Below are 20,359 nucleotides of genomic sequence, written 5' to 3' on the forward strand. Positions count from 1 at the left end.
ACCTGGCATATGAGCCTTCTGTGCGGGAACGCAGCAGGGAGCACGGAGGCAGTGGCACAAGGACCAGCAGGAGCAGACACGCGGGCCGGCCAGCGTGCGCTGCCTTGTGGGGGGCAGCGTCGCCGGGCACCGGGGCTTCCAGCCGCCAACGGCGAGAATCGGGACGCCGCTCCTGCACGGGCCTTCCAGCGGCGGCCGGGAGGCGGCGCGGGGGAGGCCCTCTCGCCGCGGGGCTCTGGGACGCGGGTCCCGCAGTTTCTCTTTCGATTTCTCGGCTAGGCCGCGGCTGCCCGGGAGGCAGCTGCTCTCCGCAGCCCCGAGCACCAGCGGAAGCCCCAGCTCGGCGGAGGGACAGCCATGGCAAGTGCCGGGATCGGCGGCGGGAGGGGGCGCGAGCAGGCCGCTAGCGGAACGTCACCGTCCCGGCCGGGGCCGGGGCCGGGGCCGCGGCAGGCAATGCTCCTCAGGGAGGAAGAGCCGGGGCGAGCCGGGAGGCTTCGGGGGAGGGCGATGGTGAGAGCGCGGGCCTTCCCGCTGGCCCGCTCCGGTCCCCGCGACCCCCCGCACGGCTTGGACCCGCCAGCCAGGGCGCAGAGAGCAGCCTTCTCCTGCTCGCTTGTTAAAAGCCTCTGAGGGTTAAAAGTAATGGCAGCGTGGGGGAGTGAACCGTGGCTGTCCCGTGCTCAGTTCCCGCACGGGGAGAAATGTCTTGTCTGCCATGGCCTGGTGCCCTGACCCTCAAGTTATTTAATGGTAGCATCAGGTCCGATTTCCCTGTCACTAGTATTACTGCTTATGTTTTTTAGTAACAGTGAGAACCTATGAAGTCTACAGGTAAGTCTTCATATGATCTCTTGTCGGTGTTGATATGTATAGCAGATATGCCAAGAAATAGCAAATCATAGAATCACAGAATGGTTTGGGTTGGAAAGGACCTTAAAGCTCATCCGGTTCCAAACCCTGTGCTATGGGCAGGGACACCTTCCACCAGGCCAGGTTGTTCAAAGCCCTGTCCAACCTGGCCTTGAACACTGACAGGGATGGGGCAGCCACAGCTTCTCTGGGCAGCCTCTGCCAGCACCTCATTACCCTCACAGGGAAGAACTGGCCATGCAGAAGGCACTGTGGTCACCAGTGACCACCGCTGCAGGGCTCCTCTGCCTTACTCGCCTGCCTGTGTCCCTGAGGCACCCCCCGCAGCTGTGCAGCTCTATCTAGCAACAGCCACTGCATACAGACTTGTCTTGGAAGTGATTCAGCACAAACGAACTGTGTGTTCATGTGGATTTTTTTTTTCTAACCCCAATAGTAGGCATGAGTGCTGCTCCAAAATACCAGCTGGCAAGGTGCAAGATGCTGTCTGGCAGCTGAGTGCTCCCGCTCATGCTTAGGCTGCATCGGCTGTGTAAAGCGTGAGAAAATCCTGCCTATAGCTCCATCAATCTTGGGAGCACCCTGTTTATATTCTCTTCATGTTGTCTCATTAGTGCAGAAACTTGCTTTCACACGAACATTACCACCAAAATAATTGCCTAATATAATTAAAGCTTCTGGCTCTTTAAGTTTGATGGTGACAAAAAAAGGCCCTATGTCTTTATGGATTAAAAGCTCCCCTGGCTGCGCAGTCTCATTGAGTCTGTCTCCTCAGAAACACTGTGGTGGTGGTCCACAAGGCTTTTGACGCATGTCAATGGAGCATTCGCCCCTGGCAGCGCATTCTGCAGGCTTTGTAATTGCTGTGCTGGCTCTAATATTTTATGCAGCCCAGGGTCCAGAATAAGCTTTGTAAGAGACGTCTAAAGAATTTAGTGGGAGTGGCTGACCATGAGTACAGTCACTTTGAAGTTATTGACAGTTCATTCCTGTGAATGCTGCCATGCAGATATACTAAATTATTTTCTTTCTTCCAAAAAGTCAATGAACTGTTACGAAATTTACTCAGTGTTCCACTATTTACTGTAATTGTGCCATGATATTCCCAGTGAAGTATTACTGTTTATGTCTGTGTAATGAGAATGGAAAGAAAATATGCTTTTCTTAACAAGACATGAATGCAAATCCTATTTAGGATGGGTTTCATGTTTGCAGCATTAGGAGGCTTGGCTCTGATGAAAATCATATGTGGTGTTAGTTGTTTTACGCACTGCGAGTCTCAGATGACTGGGATTATGTTCTTCTAATTTAACAATGTTATCCATTTAATAAGTGGAGAGAGATGAGTCAGAACACAACCCTAGATCCCAGCTCTCGTGAATTTAACAAATACATTCTGAATCTGACCCTTCCACTCTGAAAAGACAATCCTTTCTGATCAGTAAGTGCAGTTAAAATTTTTCTTTCTCTTCAGATTTTGAACAGTAGAATCAAGAAGAAGCTACCTCATCAGTGTGACACTAGACATTTCATTTGAAAAACTGTTAAATTTAGTTCTAATTTTCACTGCTTTAAGAAGATACTGAGAAGGTGTAAATGACAATTAAGAGTCAGGCTACTTTGTACTGTGCAGTAGTGTAAAGGTGCCTAAGGGAGGCTGGTATCCACTGAAATCTGATTCATCAGTCTTCTAAATTGCTCAGTAAATGAGCAGGTTGCCTATGCAAAGGGAAGGGGAGTCCCTTCAGCGATGGGTGTGAATCTGGGTAACCTCTGTGGGAGGTCACCGGGACCCCTTGCATTTATGGTGGGCTGTGTCTCTTGTGTGCAGGCGACAGGACAAGCTGCTAAATCAGCAAGGACAGTTGTCATCTCTGGTGTTCCAGATGGCCTTCTGCACAATGATGTCATGACCGACATACTGACAATTCATTTTCAAAGGCTGAAGAACAATGGTGGAGATGTGGAGGACGTAATGTATCCCACAGACAAAAAAGGAGTTGCATATGTAACTTTTGAAGATCAAAAAGGTAGTTAGATGAATGTACTATAGAAAATAAAGATGCCCCCTAAAGAGTTAGCCCTAGAATGTTAATCCTAAAAGAAATAATTTTAAATTGTTTGCTGGTACTAGGATTTTATAGAACTGAGAGACTAACACCTGTCTTTTAGTCAGCCAAAGTTTTAGGATTGTATTTCTCTTCTTTGGAGTCATGGCTGTCCTAATTTTGGCTGGGATAGAGTTAATTCTTTCTCTCTTTTTTTTGGTTTTTTTTTTTTTTTTCTCTAAGCAGGCTTCCTGCAAAGTGTTTGTTATGTTTGCTTTTAGGAATAAATTTATACCATGCATAACAGATAGGATTTTTGTAGTCAGGCATTTGAGAATAAATCTCTGCCAATTAATGTTCTAAGAAGACAGGCTTCTGCCTCTCTCTCCGAACAATATTGACCAATCATAAAGTATTAGGCAAGAATACTGAATTGCCTGTATGTACGTTTGCAACACTGTGAGGGAAAGCATCAAGAGAAAAATACCTGTGAAATGTTCTGCCATCAGACCTGCATTAACGCATTATCTTACTGCATGAATCTGGCTTTCTCTTCAGTTGTAGAGAGTGTTCTAAAAAAGGATGAACATCGACTAGAGGACAAGAGGTTCTCCAGATACTACCCGCTGAAAGTAACCCGCTTCTCTGAAAATGTAAGCTCTTTCATAATTTATCTAGTTGTACTTCCATTGCTACCTTAACCGTTACTTAACTTCTCCAATTCAAAATTCTAGGTCTTCAGCTCTGTCACATGTGTCCTCGATATGTCTGTTTTCAAAGAACAATTCATTTTAGAAGATCTGATACAAGAAATGAAAAAGAGTACAGATTTGAGCTTTGGTCCTTTGCAATCCAATGGGCATATTTCTGTTCAAGGGTCATTTCCAGATATCAAATTGCTAAGAGACTTCCTCTTACTAAAAGCAAAATCCATTTCAGAGAAGGACAAAAGAGAAAAAGGTATGTCCCACCAGAGACCAAGAAGGAGGCAACAGCAGCATGGACTTACCACGGAGATAAGTAATTTTGTTCATGGTGTGGAAAAACAGGTGGTTGTTCTTGACACAGATATATATCACTACATGAAGTCCTTTTTTCCCAGGACATTCATAGTAAATGATGACACTGTGATTTTTGACATCACTGATGGTGATGTAACTACACTATATATTGAGAATGCTGGAAGTAGGTCTGATGCTGGACAGGCATTACGAGTCAAAGAGAAAATTGAAAATTGGTCTATAAAACTCCATAAAACTCTACGTAAGGAGAGGATTGACTTCAAGGAATACACCAGAGATGAAAAGAAGAGATATAGGAGGGTGTGTGAAAGCGTGAAACCCCATTACCCTCATGTTTTGATCATCTTTTATGATGCTCACATTGATGTTATAGGAAATCCTTCTGAGGTTTATGAGTTTACAAAGAAAGTGAGCAATGAGATTCAGAGCCTGTTTCGCAGCAGGTAGAAAGTTAGTGTTTATGTTGCTTACATATTGTACAGACTGTAACTGTGCACATCTGTGTCACTGAAGATCTGTAACATTGCTCCCACTCACAGGTTGAGCAGTCTGCGTGTGAGGGTGAACAAGCCTGATTAAGTTTGGAACAGGAAGTAAATTATCTCTGTATCTCTTGTGAGCTTAAAAGACTGAAGAAGTTAGGCCTTTTCTGTTCAGATACAGCTCCTTTTTCCTTTGTTAGATGTGTTCTGGGTGTATGCACATTCATTTTCTTGACATCAGATAGCATAGGATGAGAAAAGACAATTTTTTTTAAGAGTTCTCATTAGCATAAGAAGTCTGACTGACAAAGCTGGGTAAGCCAACCTGATACAAAATACTACACTGAAGTCAAGTTATGTTTCTCTGCACAGGGAGATGACCACCGAAAACAGGAGTGGTGGCCTTTTTCTGTTGCCTTTGTCTGCAAAAAGAAGTTCTTGTCATTGGGATGCAAGAAGAAGATACAGCTTTGACGCCTGAGGGGGTGAAATGCTTATTAAATATACAGGCTTGTCTTGTCTTGAGAAAGACCTTAGAAGATGGTATTGGAAGTTCTTGACAGTAAAAAATAAGTATGTTTGTTTTCATAACAGCAGTAACATGGGTTTTTTTTTCCAGAATCTCCCCCAGAAGTACTGTGTACCTATTGCCCCTCATCTTTTCCATGTGGCTCCTTGTTGAAAGGGAGTATCTATCTTCTTTGTAGCCACCCTTTACTGGAACATGGTGATAAGGTCTCCCTCAAGCCTTCTGTTCTCTTTTTCTGATTCACAGCATTAGTACTTCCTATTCACTACTATAAATGTTTAGGGCTGTACTGGTAAAACAGTGGCATTGGTGTTATTTTGAATCCTGACTGATAACTACTGGCTGAGCGTCACTTTTTGAGTCAAGTTTGACAACATAACAGTTTGCAGCATGGGCACAGGTGTCATTCAGGTCTTGTTGCCTAGCAAGCAAGTCATTTTTACTGAGCGATTTTCAGTCAGAATCTTAGGTCTTAAAATCCTGAAAACATCACAGATGAATACAATTTTATTTCTGAATCCTGGTTTAGCTGCAACAGCTCCTCTTCAGATCCATTTGTCAAGTACCCCTTTGCCACTGTGTCCTTGGCAGCACTCCGCTGCTGAGTGCTGGGGTCTTTCTCTTGCACCCACCAGCCAGCATTGACTCATTGTTTCCAAGTGCTCTCCCATCTGGTGTCTCTGGTCTCATACCGAGGATGTAATTTCTTTAGACAAAAAGAGCTTTGCATTGGTGGTTTGGGTTTTCTTTGTTGTGGTTTTGTTTTGGTTTTGATTTATATGGAGTGCCTAGTAAATAGGGACTGGATCCAGGGTGAATTAGCAAATAGTAGCTATTGTCATGCTCTAGGCTTTCTGGGGCTACTTTTATGTGTCATATTTGTGGCGGTATCGGCCACAAACACCCCAACTTTGTCACCTTTGATGGTTCCTTGTAGCTATGCAAGGACAAGGCAGGACAGGGTCTTTACTAGTGATAGTAGAAAGGCTGTGGCATGTATGGCCAGTGACTGAGTTACTGTAAGATTTAAGCCCACAGAGGAACCTGCTTTCTGTAACAGAAAAAAAGCTGTGATCTACCAGGATAAACAAATATTTGCAGTAAAAATATTCTGCATTTTAGCAGAATAACATCATAAATGAAGCATGTATTCGTTCCTTCCTTCACAATGTAGACACCATGGAAAACAATAGATGTTTAGCAAAAAAAAAAAAAAAGTCTTATTTTGTCATTACCATGAATATTAAGCAAATGCAACAAAACAAATCAGTAGTAGGTCTGGTAAGAGACTTGGCCAGCTCTCATTCTCCTGGTTATTTTTATGGCAAGCAAAGCATCTCTGTATCTATTAAACTCCACTTGGGAAAGGCATTTTGTATTTGTGTATATTGGACAATACCCGGGAAACCATGTCAGATGTTATTCCTAGATCTAAGCCATTGTATTCTCAGCATTGAGTTTGCCTTTTAATTTGAAGAGAGAATTTGCTTATGGGACCTCAACAAAGTATTTGTCCTTATTGCTGCTCCAATGCTCACTGCCTTTCACCGGAAGAGGTTACATAACAGTTCATGTTGTAAAAATGCAAAGCCTAATTTTGACTTAAGACGCAAGTCCTACTGACACAGCCTAAAAAACAAAGAATAATTTGAAAAGGTCACAAATAGCAGCAGAACCTGAGCCCAGTTCCTGGCAGCACTCTGCTATGGTTAGTGGGGTAAACACCATTTTCTGTCACCTGAAAATCTGAGGCTTTGAGAGAAAGTTTGACATCCCTTAGCAGCAAAATACACAATTTGGAGGGAAAATCAATCTCCCAGATTTACCGGAGGGGATGGGGAGGTGGATGGAGGAGGAATGATTGACTGGAGTCCTTTCACCATCACTGACAGAAAGCACAGGGAGGACAAAGCCACCTTTACTCTCCATTGTACCTGTGCATCTAATTATGCAATGTAAAAAATTATTCAATTCCTGCAGGAAGGAGGTTGTTCCATCAGGAAAAAAATCCGTTCCTGCAGGTTTAATTGTTGTCATCAGAACTGCCTCTGCCACCTTTGTGTTGCATTGAAACTTTCTCTGTGCATCTCTTAAAAAAGCAGACTACAAAAGACCTGTCACATCTCCTGAAAGACTGCAGTGCCCTCATGACATTTTCTTAAGGAAGAAGCACTTGCTGCTTTTGGGAGCCACGTGTCTTATTTTAAAAATAAAAACACAAAACCATGTGTAGGAACACCAAACAGCATTACTAGCAAATAACTCATTCTTTAAGACAACTTTTAGGCTTAAATCTTCATCTGGCCGCACTGGAGACTCAGATGCATAAACTTCAGATGAAAACAGACAATAGTCATCAGCCATCAGGGTGATGGGGTCATCAACCACAGAGTGAGAGTACCTGCAGCCAGCTGGGGTCGGATGAGGACGTGCTCCCACCAGGAGAGAGGAGATGAATTTAGCAGGCTGTGTATCCGGAGGAGCGGAGGCTCTCACTTGGCTCCGGTTTGGCTCTTGGGGGCCTCGCATAAACACGCACAGTCTTGTTGTGTTGCACATCTTGTGCAAGAGAAAAGCAGCTGTAGAGCAGGGCCAAGTGAGCACTGGGGAAATTCCTTCTCCGTTGCACAACATTTCTGTGGTGACTTCTCTTGCATTTAGCTTGCATTTAAACACCTGGTGGCTGTTTATAGGATATGTGGCTTCTATCCAATTTAATTAAAAATAACTTGGTTTTTGTCTTTTGGGCTTTTACCTCTTAATCAGCTGCAGTTCCTAATGAAAAGACTTTTTCCATCCTTCTCTTTTAAACTAAGAGCGTCGTAATATCACATGTAGATACATTACCTTTTTACCTACCGTTAGAGGATGGAAGTCTTCCCTGATATCTGCAGCAGGCTGCCCACACAACTTGGCTAAGAGAATAACAAAAATACTCATTTTAATTATGATTTAAACAAATAAACAAACTCAACAAAGAACAACAACAACAACAACAAAAAACAACAACAAAACAAACCACCCAAAAAAACACACAAGGAAAAATAAGTCAAAACTGCACAGCCATTCAGAATCAACAGCACCTAATCTGGTTGTACTTACTTTTTCCTTAGCTACAGAGGATTGCAGAACATCTGCTAGAAAGCAAGACCTTTTTCTGCTTCAGCTAACACAGCTTTCCTTTGTCTCCTGACACCCATTAATGACCTTTAAAGAAACCTCCTAAAAGTAACTCAGTTAAGAAGAAGCACTACTTCTAATGGCAGCAGCCACTGCTGCTGGAGCATTGCATTAAAGCAATTTCTCAGGTGGATTTCGCCTCTTGTTGCTACTACCACCTTTGTAAAAGGAATAGTATGCATCAGGACCTGCTACACAGGGTACTTTACCAAAAAAAAGCTGTATAAAATACTGGAAAAAACAAAGCCTTAGTATCTTTGTACAGATGAAATAACTTCATACTCTGTAAATTCCTGACACTGTGAAGGAGGAAGCACATCGCATGCTGAGCGTTGCACGTACAGATGGCAGTGCTATCACTTGGACTGAATCATGCAGAGGAAGGGTGGATTTTGTCCAAGGCAGAAGCTATGGTTGACAGTCACAACTCATCCCTGATCAAGATATAAGCAGCTGGCTGTGTGTAATGCGTATGGTTCTTCATACCCTAGTCCCTAGCTTGATCCTGGAACAGCTTCGTATTTCCTGCACACTCAAGGGTACCAGAATACGGAGATGGTCCATATCGGGTCACGTTTTAACTAACAGCTGCTGATGTGATCCGCTTCTCCAACTGGACACAAGGAGATGAGCAAGGGCCATCTCCCCCAGTGCCTTCCACCTCGTGGACTTCGGCCCGTCCGACTTCTCCTGCCATAAACACGGGAAGCACAAGAGGGAGCCAGATGCTTTGGAGCTGAAATCCCAAAGTCTCCGCTGAGGTCCTGTCCAACGGCACCCGGTGCGTGAGATGCCAGAAGCAGGTGCCGCTCTTACTTAGCTGGTGGAAACAGAGCTCAGGTCTGCTTGCCTGGAGCAGAATCTGGGAGAGATCCCTTCCAGTCTTTCATTGCTCACACTTGCATCACTTTCTTTCAAGCTTATACAAAAATGAGTAGGGAAATTGAGTACTTACCAATTTCACGCTGAAATCACAGATGAGTAAATTACCAGAAGCCTGAGCACTGCTGCAGTTAATCCCTTGTTAAACATCATTGCTTCAGCACGTAGGGCCTTGAACCAGACAAGCGCAAAGTGGCACCATGCAGGAAGATTACCTTGGTGCACAGGCAAGCTGTGGGGGATGACCATCCTGTTACCACTATCCTGAGACAGAAGGGAGTTACCTGAAGGAAAAAGCAGGTGCAAGCCAGCTGTTCTGCTAGCTGGGGGTGATGTTTCCAGCTAACCCCCATCCCTGGATCGCCATTTACCTGTACTGTTCTTGGTCTCCAGATCCCTCCAAGTGCAAAGGCTTTAGAGGAGGGACACCACCAACCCTCAGCCACCACTGCACTGAGCAATTTAACTCTTCCCACATGTAAGAATAACCCATCCCATCTCTTCTTGGCATGGCTGGGACTGAAGTCAGTGGGCAGTGCTGGTATACAGCCATGGCTTTGATTTTCAGTTAAGACATCCTTGACAAAGATTTTTGAAAATCTTCACTTCCATTTTGGCATAGATTGTGACAAATTTTTACTAGTTTTATAATAAAAGCAACATCTTGCCTTGGTGTTGCATATAGATGTGCTCTGCCTGGCCTGCACACAGGGACTTTGCAGAAACTCCCCATTTTTACCATTGTCTGGGTGCTTCTATGTGTTAGCAGACAGCTTTTGTACAGATACAGCCAGTTCTTAACAACTGGAAAGTTTTAATGCACACAGTAAACACCACTGAGAGCGCTTTTTTCCTCTCTAAGTTATGTGAACGCTTCCCCCATGAGTTAAGGGATTTGGCATTTCTCTCAGGCATACTTTACATTTTCCAAACTTTCTGAGTAACACATTGAGAGATTTAAGCATCTGCACTGCCAAATCAAATGAGAGGAGAAACAGTTTTGCAGGCTCATTAATGCCTAGCACTGACAGGCCTGGAGGGGCTGCGATTTTATTTACATAGGGTAGAGACAGGCCTTTAGGGAAGTGCAGTGTTATTTACATAGAGAAGATATGTTCCTTCTGAGGTAGGGGTCTCATTTGGATGCAAAAGGGGCAGGAATAGGAAGCACAGTCTTACACAGATACGGTTTTACCTGTGCTTCCAAAACCACACTTAAAAGCAGAGTCATAAATGCTGCTTTTAGTAGCAGCTGGAGTATTTCTCCCACACGTGGAAGTGTTAAGAGTTCAGCTACATCAGCTATCCCACTGCTAGCAGAGCCCCTGAGAGCAAACAAGGGTGAATCAGCTACAAAGAAAAAAAAAAAAAAAGAGAACTTGAAGGTGGGAAGATAAAGAAAACCCACAAAATAACAGCACTTATAACAACTACAGTTGTCAACCCCCACCACCTCTAAACTCTCCTGAAGTCTAAACCACAATAACTGTATTTATCTAGTTGTTGGCTTGATGCTATTTGCAGAGCTATTCCCCTGCTCCCCTACTGCTGCTCCCCAATGTGCCTCACAAACATTGTGGCCCTGAGGTTGCCCCACACCACCCACCTCCTCCCAGTCTCTCTCCTCAGCCTATGAAGTATTGTCTTCACCACCCCAGAGTCATCCTCTCAGCCTCCACAAGAGCTGATGATTAATTGAAGCCAGCTGCTTGGCTCTCTCCCCTTCTTCCCACACCACTTTGCATTCCTATTAAAGCACATGCACTGCCCCAGCAGTGTATTTGGCTTTCTAGAGTGTGTAGTGCTGATGCTGCTGCAGAAACAGGGCCAACTTTCACACTAATCCTTTCTTTGTGAGCTGTAGCTGTTTGGGTGTCAGAAATTTACAATGGCAAACTCAGTCTGCAATGTCATTGGCCTCAGAAGGTATTTAAAGTCTTGCTGGTTTAGGGCCTGTGTTATGGTTTTAGCTTTTTATGTTATATTCTCAGTTTTCTAATATGGGTAACCCTGAAGAGCCTCTAAACTTGCAGTGCTGCCATAGGAATCACATATTGAATACCTAATCATATAAGACATTCTTGAGAATGCTATTTAACTTACTAAAACTGTGATGCCTTGTAGCAAATTAGTTGCCTGAAGTAACAATCTAGTTGTTGAGGATAGCAAGCCTCCTCTGAGGGATAATTTATTCTGCTTTGGAACAGGTGGTATTTGGTGGTCTCCACGGACAGCACTCACATCCTTCCTTACTGTGCAGGTGAACAGCAGATGAAAAATTCTAGATAGTTCTGAATTCTTGCTACTCATTTCTAGTTGACTCTTTTGCTTCTACTTCACTGCCAGCTTTGTTGTCCTGTTGGGAATGCAGAGGAAGGCACAAAAGGACTTGCAATATATACCCAGCATCACTGAGGTCGATGTGTCCTTATGTTTCCAGTTACCATGGTGAGTTTGCTGGGATTATGGACTGGTTAACATGTTCTTGCTTAGCAGTTGCTTAGCAGTCTTTCAAGTTCCCCATTACTTAGAGATAAAGCAAAACCCTCACATATCTAGTAGATATCTTTCAGCTCTTGGAGAAAGATCTCAGATGTACAACTATAAGTGAGGTGTGATTTGGTTTCCTTAGCATTTCAGGTGCCTGGAGCCTATAATTGTGCTGGTATCTGAAACAGATCTTTCCAATCATATGCTTGTGCTCCTGACCTGTTTTGTTCAGGGATGAATATACTGCATGCTGAGAGTGCCACCAAGTTAGAGTATTAAAACTGAGCATGCAGAAGCCTTGTAAGTGAGCTGCACTTGGTTTGCTTGGTACCTCAGCCTGAGGTTATCAACTCTTCATATCAACTGACGTTTAGGCTGCTTCTGTATTGGCCAGTCCTAAGACACATCCATTGCCACTCCCAGGCTTTATGCAAATAGAAACAGAAGTAAATAAACTTGAGAGAGGACGCCTGCAACACCGGAGCGGAGAGGGGAGAGATCAGCGTCCAGGAGCCTCACCTCAGAGCGACAAGAGCCACTGAGGAGGGAGCCTCAAGTCCTCAACAGGACTTGCCCAGGACTCGGAAGCTCAGCTCCCGCGAGGGGCTGACTCACAGGGGGCGGAGCCAGGAGGCTCGGTGGCAGATTCAAACCGGCCACCAACAGCCACTCTCGATCAGTTGCTGAGGTGAGTAGCTTGAGAGAGGACGCCTGCAACACCGGAGCGGAGAGGGGAGAGATCAGCGTCCAGGAGCCTCACCTCAGAGCGACAAGAGCCACTGAGGAGGGAGCCTCAAGTCCTCAACAGGACTTGCCCAGGACTCGGAAGCTCAGCTCCCGCGAGGGGCTGACTCACAGGGGGCGGAGCCAGGAGGCTCGGTGGCAGATTCAAACCGGCCACCAACAGCCACTCTCGATCAGTTGCTGAGGTGAGTAGCTTGAGAGAGGACGCCTGCAACACCGGAGCGGAGAGGGGAGAGATCAGCGTCCAGGAGCCTCACCTCAGAGCGACAAGAGCCACTGAGGAGGGAGCCTCAAGTCCTCAACAGGACTTGCCCAGGACTCGGAAGCTCAGCTCCCGCGAGGGGCTGACTCACAGGGGGCGGAGCCAGGAGGCTCGGTGGCAGATTCAAACCGGCCACCAACAGCCACTCTCGATCAGTTGCTGAGGTGAGTAGCTTGAGAGAGGACGCCTGCAACACCGGAGCGGAGAGGGGAGAGATCAGCGTCCAGGAGCCTCACCTCAGAGCGACAAGAGCCACTGAGGAGGGAGCCTCAAGTCCTCAACAGGACTTGCCCAGGACTCGGAAGCTCAGCTCCCGCGAGGGGCTGACTCACAGGGGGCGGAGCCAGGAGGCTCGGTGGCAGATTCAAACCGGCCACCAACAGCCACTCTCGATCAGTTGCTGAGGTGAGTAGCTTGAGAGAGGACGCCTGCAACACCGGAGCGGAGAGGGGAGAGATCAGCGTCCAGGAGCCTCACCTCAGAGCGACAAGAGCCACTGAGGAGGGAGCCTCAAGTCCTCAACAGGACTTGCCCAGGACTCGGAAGCTCAGCTCCCGCGAGGGGCTGACTCACAGGGGGCGGAGCCAGGAGGCTCGGTGGCAGATTCAAACCGGCCACCAACAGCCACTCTCGATCAGTTGCTGAGGTGAGTAGCTTGAGAGAGGACGCCTGCAACACCGGAGCGGAGAGGGGAGAGATCAGCGTCCAGGAGCCTCACCTCAGAGCGACAAGAGCCACTGAGGAGGGAGCCTCAAGTCCTCAACAGGACTTGCCCAGGACTCGGAAGCTCAGCTCCCGCGAGGGGCTGACTCACAGGGGGCGGAGCCAGGAGGAGTGGCACCAGCTGGGAGTGGCTAAAAATCTTTCCCAGGGAGCGCGGCGACCAGGAGCGCGGCGAACAGAGCCGGCAAACAGAGAGCGTCGAGGCAGAGGGTCGAGGCAGTTTGCGCGGCAGTTCGCGCGGGCAGGCGAGCGGGCAGGCGAGCGGGCAGGGAAGCGTTCCAACCGCCTCATCGAGAGGACTCGCCTGGAGTACAGGAGGGGGAAGGAGTGCTGAGGGACGTAGACGGATTGATTGACCAGATAGATCATGGTTACAACACGATCGAAAGCTGTAGTGAGTACTGATGTGGGTATCCAGACTGAGCCTTCCTGCAGACATGCAGCTGTGCAGGTCTCTGGCTGCAGCGAATGCCTGAGCCTGGCACTTGTATTGGAGGGAGCCAGTGATACTGCTTGTGTTCGCTGTGAGCAAATAAATGACCTGCTCAGGCAGGTGGCTGAACTGAGGGAGGAGGTAGAAAGGTTGAGAGCCATTAGAGAGTGTGAAAGTGAAATAAATTGGTGGAACCACACCCTAAGGCAAGGACAGAGGGAAGTGGTTCAACAAGATATGGATCCCCTTCCCTCCTACCATCAGACAGAAGGAGAGAGCTTAATGGACAAGGATGGATGGAGGGAGGTTCCTCCTCGGAGAGGTAAGCGAAAACCCTCACAATCCCTTCCTCCCTCCCAGTTGCCCTTGAATAACAGGTACGAGGTCTTGGAACTTCAGGGCCAGGTGAATGGAGATGGTGAGGCAAATCTATCTAGTGAGTCACCCAGGGCTAGTCACTCACCCACATACCTCAGAACTTCTCCAACCAAGAAGAAAAGAAGAGTAATTGTGGTGGGTGACTCCCTTCTGAGGGGAACAGAAGGGCCCATTTGTCGACCGGATCCACCCCACAGGGAGGTCTGCTGCCTGCCTGGGGCTCGGATTAGAGATGTTAAAAAGAAGCTCTCTGAACTGGTGCAGCCGTCTGACTACTACCCACTGCTGGTTTTTCAGGTTGGCAGTGACGAAATTATTACGAGGAACGTAAGGGCAATGAAGAGAGACTACAGGGCCCTGGGACGGCTGGTTAAAGGGTCTGGAGCGCAAGTGGTGTTTGCCTCCGTACCTGTTGCAAGCGAGGGTGAAGGGATATATAAGAAGACTCTGCAGGTTAATGTATGGCTACGTGACTGGTGCCAAAGGCAGGGGTTTGGGTTTTTCAGTCACGGGCTGCTGTATGGGACACCTGGTTTGCTGGTGACAGGCGGGATACACCAGTCCCAGAGAAGAAAAAGGGTTTTGGGGCAGGAGTTAGCAGGGCTTATTGACAGGGCTTTAAACTAGTTATGAAGGGGGGAGGGGATTTACCTGGGCCTGTTGGGGACAAGCCCAAGAGGAACATGCTAGGGATTGAAGGATGGCGGGCTAAGGAGGACTATCAATCTCTTGTTTCACTTGTGGGAAAGGATAGCTTTTTAGACCCTGTCCCGCAGGGGAAAAAGGGTACTAGGACTGGCTCCCTGAAATGTCTGTACACCAATGCACGCAGCATGGGGAATAAACAGGAGGAGTTAGAAGTCTGTGTGCGGGCTAAAGGTTATGATCTAGTGGCGATTACAGAGACATGGTGGGACAGTTCACATGACTGGAATGTGGTCATGGATGGCTATGTCCTTTTTAGGAAAGATAGGTCAGCAAAGCGAGGTGGTGGAGTGGCTCTTTACGTGAGAGAGCAACTAGAATGTATTGAGTTCTGTCCGGGGTCGGATGAGGAGCAAGTGGAATGTCTGTGGGTACGAATCAAGGGGCTGACTGGCACGGGTGATACAGTTGTGGGGGTCTATTACAGACCTCCTGATCAGGACGAAGGAGTTGATGAGGCTTTCTACAGGCAACTGGAAGTAGCCTCGCGACTACATGCCTTAGTCGTCGTGGGGGACTTTAATTACCCCGATATTTGCTGGAAGACTCACACAGCCAGTCATTCACAGTCTAGGAGGTTCCTCGAGTGCATTGATGATAATTTCTTAATGCAAATGGTGGACGTACCAACTAGGGGAGCAGCGCTGCTAGATTTAGTACTCGCCAACAAGGAGGGTTTGGTCGAAGTGGTGACGGTCAATGGCAGCCTTGGCTGCAGTGACCATGAGATGGTGGAGTTTAGGATCCTGTGTGGGAGGAATAGAATACCTAGCAAAGCCACAGTTCTGGATTTCCGAAGGGCCAACTTTGGCCTCTTCAGTCAACTGCTAAGGGAAGTCTCATGGGAAAGTGTACTAGGCGGTAAAGGGGCTCAAGATAGTTGGTTAGCATTCAAGGACCGCTTCTTCCAAGCTCAGGATCGGAGCGTCCCAATGAGTAGGAAGTCAAGTAAGGGATCTAGGAGACCGGCGTGGTTAAACAAGGAGCTGCTGGGCAAACTCAAGTGGAAAAGGAGAATCTATGGATTATGGAAGGAGGGGCTGGCCGCTTGGGAGGAATATAGGACAGTTGTTAGAGGATGTAGGGAGGCAATTAGGACAGCTAAGGCCTCCTTGGAACTCAATCTTGCTAGTCGGGTTAAAGACAATAGAAAGGGCTTCTTCAAATACATAGCAAATAAAACTAACACAAGAGGCAATATAGGCCCACTGCTGAACGAAGTGGGTACCCTGGAGACAGAGGATATAAAGAAGGCAGAGGTGCTGAATGCCTTCTTTGCCTCTGTCTTTACTCCTGCAGACTCTCCCCGAGGGCCCCGGATTTCTATAGCCCCAGAAGGAGTCAGGACAAAGGAGGAGTTTGCTTTGGTAGATGAGGATTGGGTTAGGGATCAGCTATGCAATCTGGACATCTGTAAATCGATGGGTCCGGATGGAATGCACCCACGGGTGCTGAGGGAGCTGGCGGAGGTCATTGCTAGGCCACTTTCCATCATCTTTGGTAAGTCGTGGGAAACGGGCGAGGTGCCTGAGGATTGGCGGATGGCAAAGGTCACACCAATCTATAAGAAGGGCAAGAAGGAGGACCCGGGTAATTATAGACCGGTCAGCCTTACCTCCATCCCTGGAAAGATGATGGAACAACTTATTCTTGACTCCATCACTAGGCATATCAAGGATGAGGGGGTCATTAAGAACAGCCAACATGGTTTTATGAGGGGGAAGTCATGTATGACCAACCTTATAGCCTTCTATGAGGAAGTGACTAGGTGGAGGGATGATGGTAGAGCGGTAGATGTAGTTTTTCTTGATTTCAGTAAGGCATTTGATACTGTCTCCCACAGCATCCTCATAGATAAGCTAAGGAAGTGTGGGCTTGACGATCAAGTAGTGAGGTGGATCGAGAACTGGTTGAAAGGAAGAAGGCAGAGAGTTGTGGTCAATGGCGCAGAATCTAGCTGGAGGTCTGTGACTAGTGGAGTTCCTCAGGGGTCGGTGCTGGGACCGGTGCTGTTTAATATTTTCATCAATGACCTGGATGAGGGAACTGAGTGCACCCTCAGCAAGTTTGCTGATGACACAAAACTGGGAGGAGTGGCTGACACACCAGAGGACTGTGCTGCCATTCAGCGAGACCTGGACAGGCTGGAGAGTTGGGCGGGGAGAAACTTGATGAAATTTAACAAGGGCAAGTGTAGAGTCTTGCATCTGGGGAAGAACAACCCCATGCACCAGTACAGGTTGGGGGTTGACCTGCTGGAAAGTAGTGAAGGGGAAAGGGACCTGGGGGTCCTGGTGGATAGGAGGATGACCATGAGCCAGCAATGTGCTCTTGTGGCCAAGAAGGCAAATGGCATCTTAGGGTGCATTAGAAAGGGAGTGGTTAGTAGGTCAAGAGAGGTTCTCCTCCCCCTCTACTCAGCCTTGGTGAGGCCGCATCTGGAATATTGTGTCCAGTTCTGGGCCCCTCAATTCAAGAAGGACAGGGAATTGCTTGAAGGAGTCCAGCGCAGAGCCACAAAGATGATTAAGGGAGTGGAACATCTCCCTTATGAGGAGAGGCTGAGGGAGCTGGGTCTCTTTAGCTTGGAGAAGAGGAGACTGAGGGGTGACCTCATCAATGTTTACAAATATGTAAAGGGTAGGTGTCAGGATGATGGAGCTAGGCTTTTTTCAGTGATATCCAGTGATAGGACAAGGGGCAATGGGTGTAAACTGGAGCATAGGAAGTTCCACGTTAACATCAGGAAGAACTTCTTTACTGTAAGAGTGACAGAGCACTGGAACAGGTTGCCCAGGGGGGTTGTGGAGTCTCCTACACTGGAGATATTCAAGGCCCGCCTGGACAAGTTCCTGTGTGATGTACTGTAGGTTACCCTGCTCTTGCAGGGGGGTTGGACTAGATGATCTTTTTAGGTCCCTTCCAACCCTTGGGATTCTGTGTGATTCTGTGATTCTGAGAGTTAATGGATCAGTCTCGCATTGTTCATCTGTGTTCCTTCATTCACTCACCTTCTTGATATTCCTCTCAGTTCAGCCTGGAAAATATCTTCAATTCTTTTGCCAAAGTAGACTTTAAGACTATTTCAGCCACACTTTGATATACATTGTTTTTCTTTTGGACTCCTTTTATTTTGGCTTTTAGCCCTTACGTGGAGCTCACACAATTAATCTGATACTTTGTGAAGTCAGAGTATCTCATCATCTTGTATTTATTGTTCTCTTATCCTAATAGAACACTCTGCCTTTGGAAGAATGTCTAAGTTACTTCAGAAAGACATCCATTTTTGCCATTGAATGATAAAATCCCACTACCAACTTAGATGTAATTTAAAAATAGAGATATGGATTATATGAATCTCGAATCAGAGCACATTGCTAAATGAGGTGCCTGCCAGTGCATGGCATGTCAGATAGGAGCAGCTGAGAACAGGAGTAGAGGAAGTCAGAAACCTCCACAGAGGCAAAAGCAGTAGGTAGCTCTGAGAGAATGATTGTTTTTTCTGCCAGACATGAACCCGTGAGTTCTCACTCTGCAACAAAGCAAAGCGGACAGTGCTGCGGCTGTTGCAGACAGAGGAGGAGCAAGCTCATTGTTTTGTATGCAAACACACTATAAACCAAATCCTTCAGGAAAACTCACCAATAGACTGCAAAGAAAGATAATAAGGTAAAGGACAGGCTGATAAATTAAAGACAGTTATCTTAACACTGGGTACCAGAGCTATTACTTTGGTTCCTGCAACAATACAATTTTCAAAATAAAAAGCCTTGTTAACTGTTCCATGTCCTTTCTGACCTTAGTTAATAGGCTGAAGATCAGTAGGGAGCTTTTTCCAGGAGAAACCCCAGTCCTGTTAGGGTGGTGAGACACTGGAATTGGTTGCCCAGGGAGGTTGTGAGTGCTCCATCCCTGGCGGTGTTCAAGGCCAGGTTGGATGAAACCTTGTGTGGGATGGTTTAGTGTGAGGTGTCCCTGCCCATGGCAGGGGGGTTGGAACTAGATGATCTTGAGGTCCTTTCCAACCCTAACTATTCTATGATTCTATGATTCTATGATTCTATAAATACCAGGGTCACAGAACTAAAGAGTTAAGAAAGCTATGTGTTCTTCCCCAGGGAAGAGCCTGTTGCCACTTGTAAACACTTGCAGTTTATTTCCAGGTGGTAATTAAAACAGCTTCCCCCCACCAAGTCAGTATTACATCAAGAGGCTGACAATTTCCCGGAGAAAACAGCTGTGCTCCCACTAATGAGCCTCAAGATCAGCAAAATGCGATGCATGTGCGTGGTTGTAGCTGCAGCTCTGGCATGTGAGAGCCAAAGATGCTTTGATAATTCTTACTGATATTTCTTAGAGGTTTCTGGTTTTTCTACTGTTATGATGCCAACTTGTAAAAGTCCGCTCATCACACTGTGAAGTTTTTCCTTTTAATTACTTACTGTGAGCTGTTGCTAATTCAATTAGGTAACAGTGACATATGGAATGGGCTCTGTCAGGAGAGGGCAAACTAACCATAGTATGTGCAGGGAAAGCACGGGGCAGTGTGTTTCTGATTTTATAGAAGAAATGCATTTTTATGTCATGCAGTTCAATGAAACACTTTTTTTTACAGGATGAATTAATTTTTGCAAGGCTGGAGCAGGAGTCTGAGAAATGGTTTCATTCCCTTCAGTGGCATATTCACATTTTCACAAATTACTTTGCAAATAACTGACATTCTTTAATAGGGAGGCTGGAGGCTGGGTAAGTTAAAGCAGAATTGTTAAGTATTACCACTAAGTGGCCTTTGTAGGTTCTTCACAAATGTACAAAGCTGGCAACAGCTGAAAGTGAACAGATAAAATTGTGATGTTCATTCGTCTTAATGGTTGCTCCGGTGAGTAGATAGTAGTAGCCTTGCTATTGGGTTACGTAAACCTGGTTTGAACATCCATATGTAGCACTGTTAACGGCCAGCTGATGAATTGTGTTCTGCACTGAATTTAAGCTTAAATGTGTGCTGTTGTATGAATAGGCAGTAAATACAGGTGTGGCTGGAGCATGGTTACAGTAGTAGATTAGGAGCAAAAGTTTCTCCTTCCTGACTCCAGACTGCTGCTGAGGTCAGCCTGAGTATCCCATCACCTCAAAGAGAACTGGGACTTCATTCCTGCTTTGGGACGTGTGGGCTTTGGTGGGCACCCTGGGCAGCACATAAAGCCATGTAGACCTGTATTAAACACAGGGAAAACTCATAGATGGATTTGAAAATGGTCTCCCTGTCTCATGGGCCAGAAGCCTGCTGCTGGCTTCTGCCAGTCCATGCTGTGCGATGATGGGGTGCACCTTCCAGGAGGGTGGAGATTGCCAGGGAAGCAGCTGGCTTCCTGAAAGCAAGGTCTTATGGGAATCCTCAGGGCTCAGTTGTATTTGGGTAAGCAGGAAACCTCTCATGCTTACATTTTTCTCTGGTGTGGATTGACTTCATAGAATAGAATCACAGAATGGCTTGGGTTGGAAGGGACTTTAAAGATCATCACATTTCCAGGAACACCTTCCACTAGGTCCATCCAACCTGGCCTTGAACACTGCCAGGGATTGGGCAGCCACAGCTTCTCTGGGCAAC

The 20,359-nt window shown here is 46.6% G+C and overlaps 1 protein-coding gene and 1 long non-coding RNA gene across 4 annotated transcripts; both read left to right on the forward strand.

Moving 5' to 3' along the window:
• The first annotated feature begins 174 nt into the window (after nucleotides 1-174).
• RBM43 (RNA binding motif protein 43) lies at nucleotides 175-6,097 on the forward strand. 3 transcript variants are annotated; one of them, XM_065671230.1, is made up of 5 exons: nucleotides 184-360; nucleotides 2,705-2,903; nucleotides 3,480-3,574; nucleotides 3,656-3,881; nucleotides 4,798-6,097. In XM_065671230.1, exons 1-5 carry the CDS (start codon nucleotides 358-360, stop codon nucleotides 4,803-4,805), a joined length of 531 nt encoding a protein of 176 aa, XP_065527302.1. In that variant the 5' UTR covers nucleotides 184-357; the 3' UTR covers nucleotides 4,806-6,097. The 3 variants fall into 3 exon arrangements, with proteins under 3 accessions (XP_065527300.1, XP_065527302.1, XP_065527301.1); XM_065671228.1 differs by having other exon boundaries at nucleotides 175-360; nucleotides 3,656-6,097; XM_065671229.1 differs by lacking the exon at nucleotides 184-360 and adding an exon at nucleotides 388-834 and having other exon boundaries at nucleotides 3,656-6,097.
• Nucleotides 6,098-10,821: 4,724 nt separating this feature from the next.
• LOC136011193 (uncharacterized) lies at nucleotides 10,822-19,973 on the forward strand. The gene is made up of 4 exons (XR_010611276.1): nucleotides 10,822-10,942; nucleotides 11,224-11,276; nucleotides 11,363-11,464; nucleotides 19,367-19,973. It is a non-coding gene; the product is annotated as an uncharacterized LOC136011193 (long non-coding RNA).
• Nucleotides 19,974-20,359: the final 386 nt, after the last annotated feature.

Source organism: Lathamus discolor, chromosome 3 (genome assembly GCF_037157495.1).
Source record: "Lathamus discolor isolate bLatDis1 chromosome 3, bLatDis1.hap1, whole genome shotgun sequence".
Taxonomy (NCBI): Eukaryota; Metazoa; Chordata; class Aves; order Psittaciformes; family Psittacidae; genus Lathamus; species Lathamus discolor.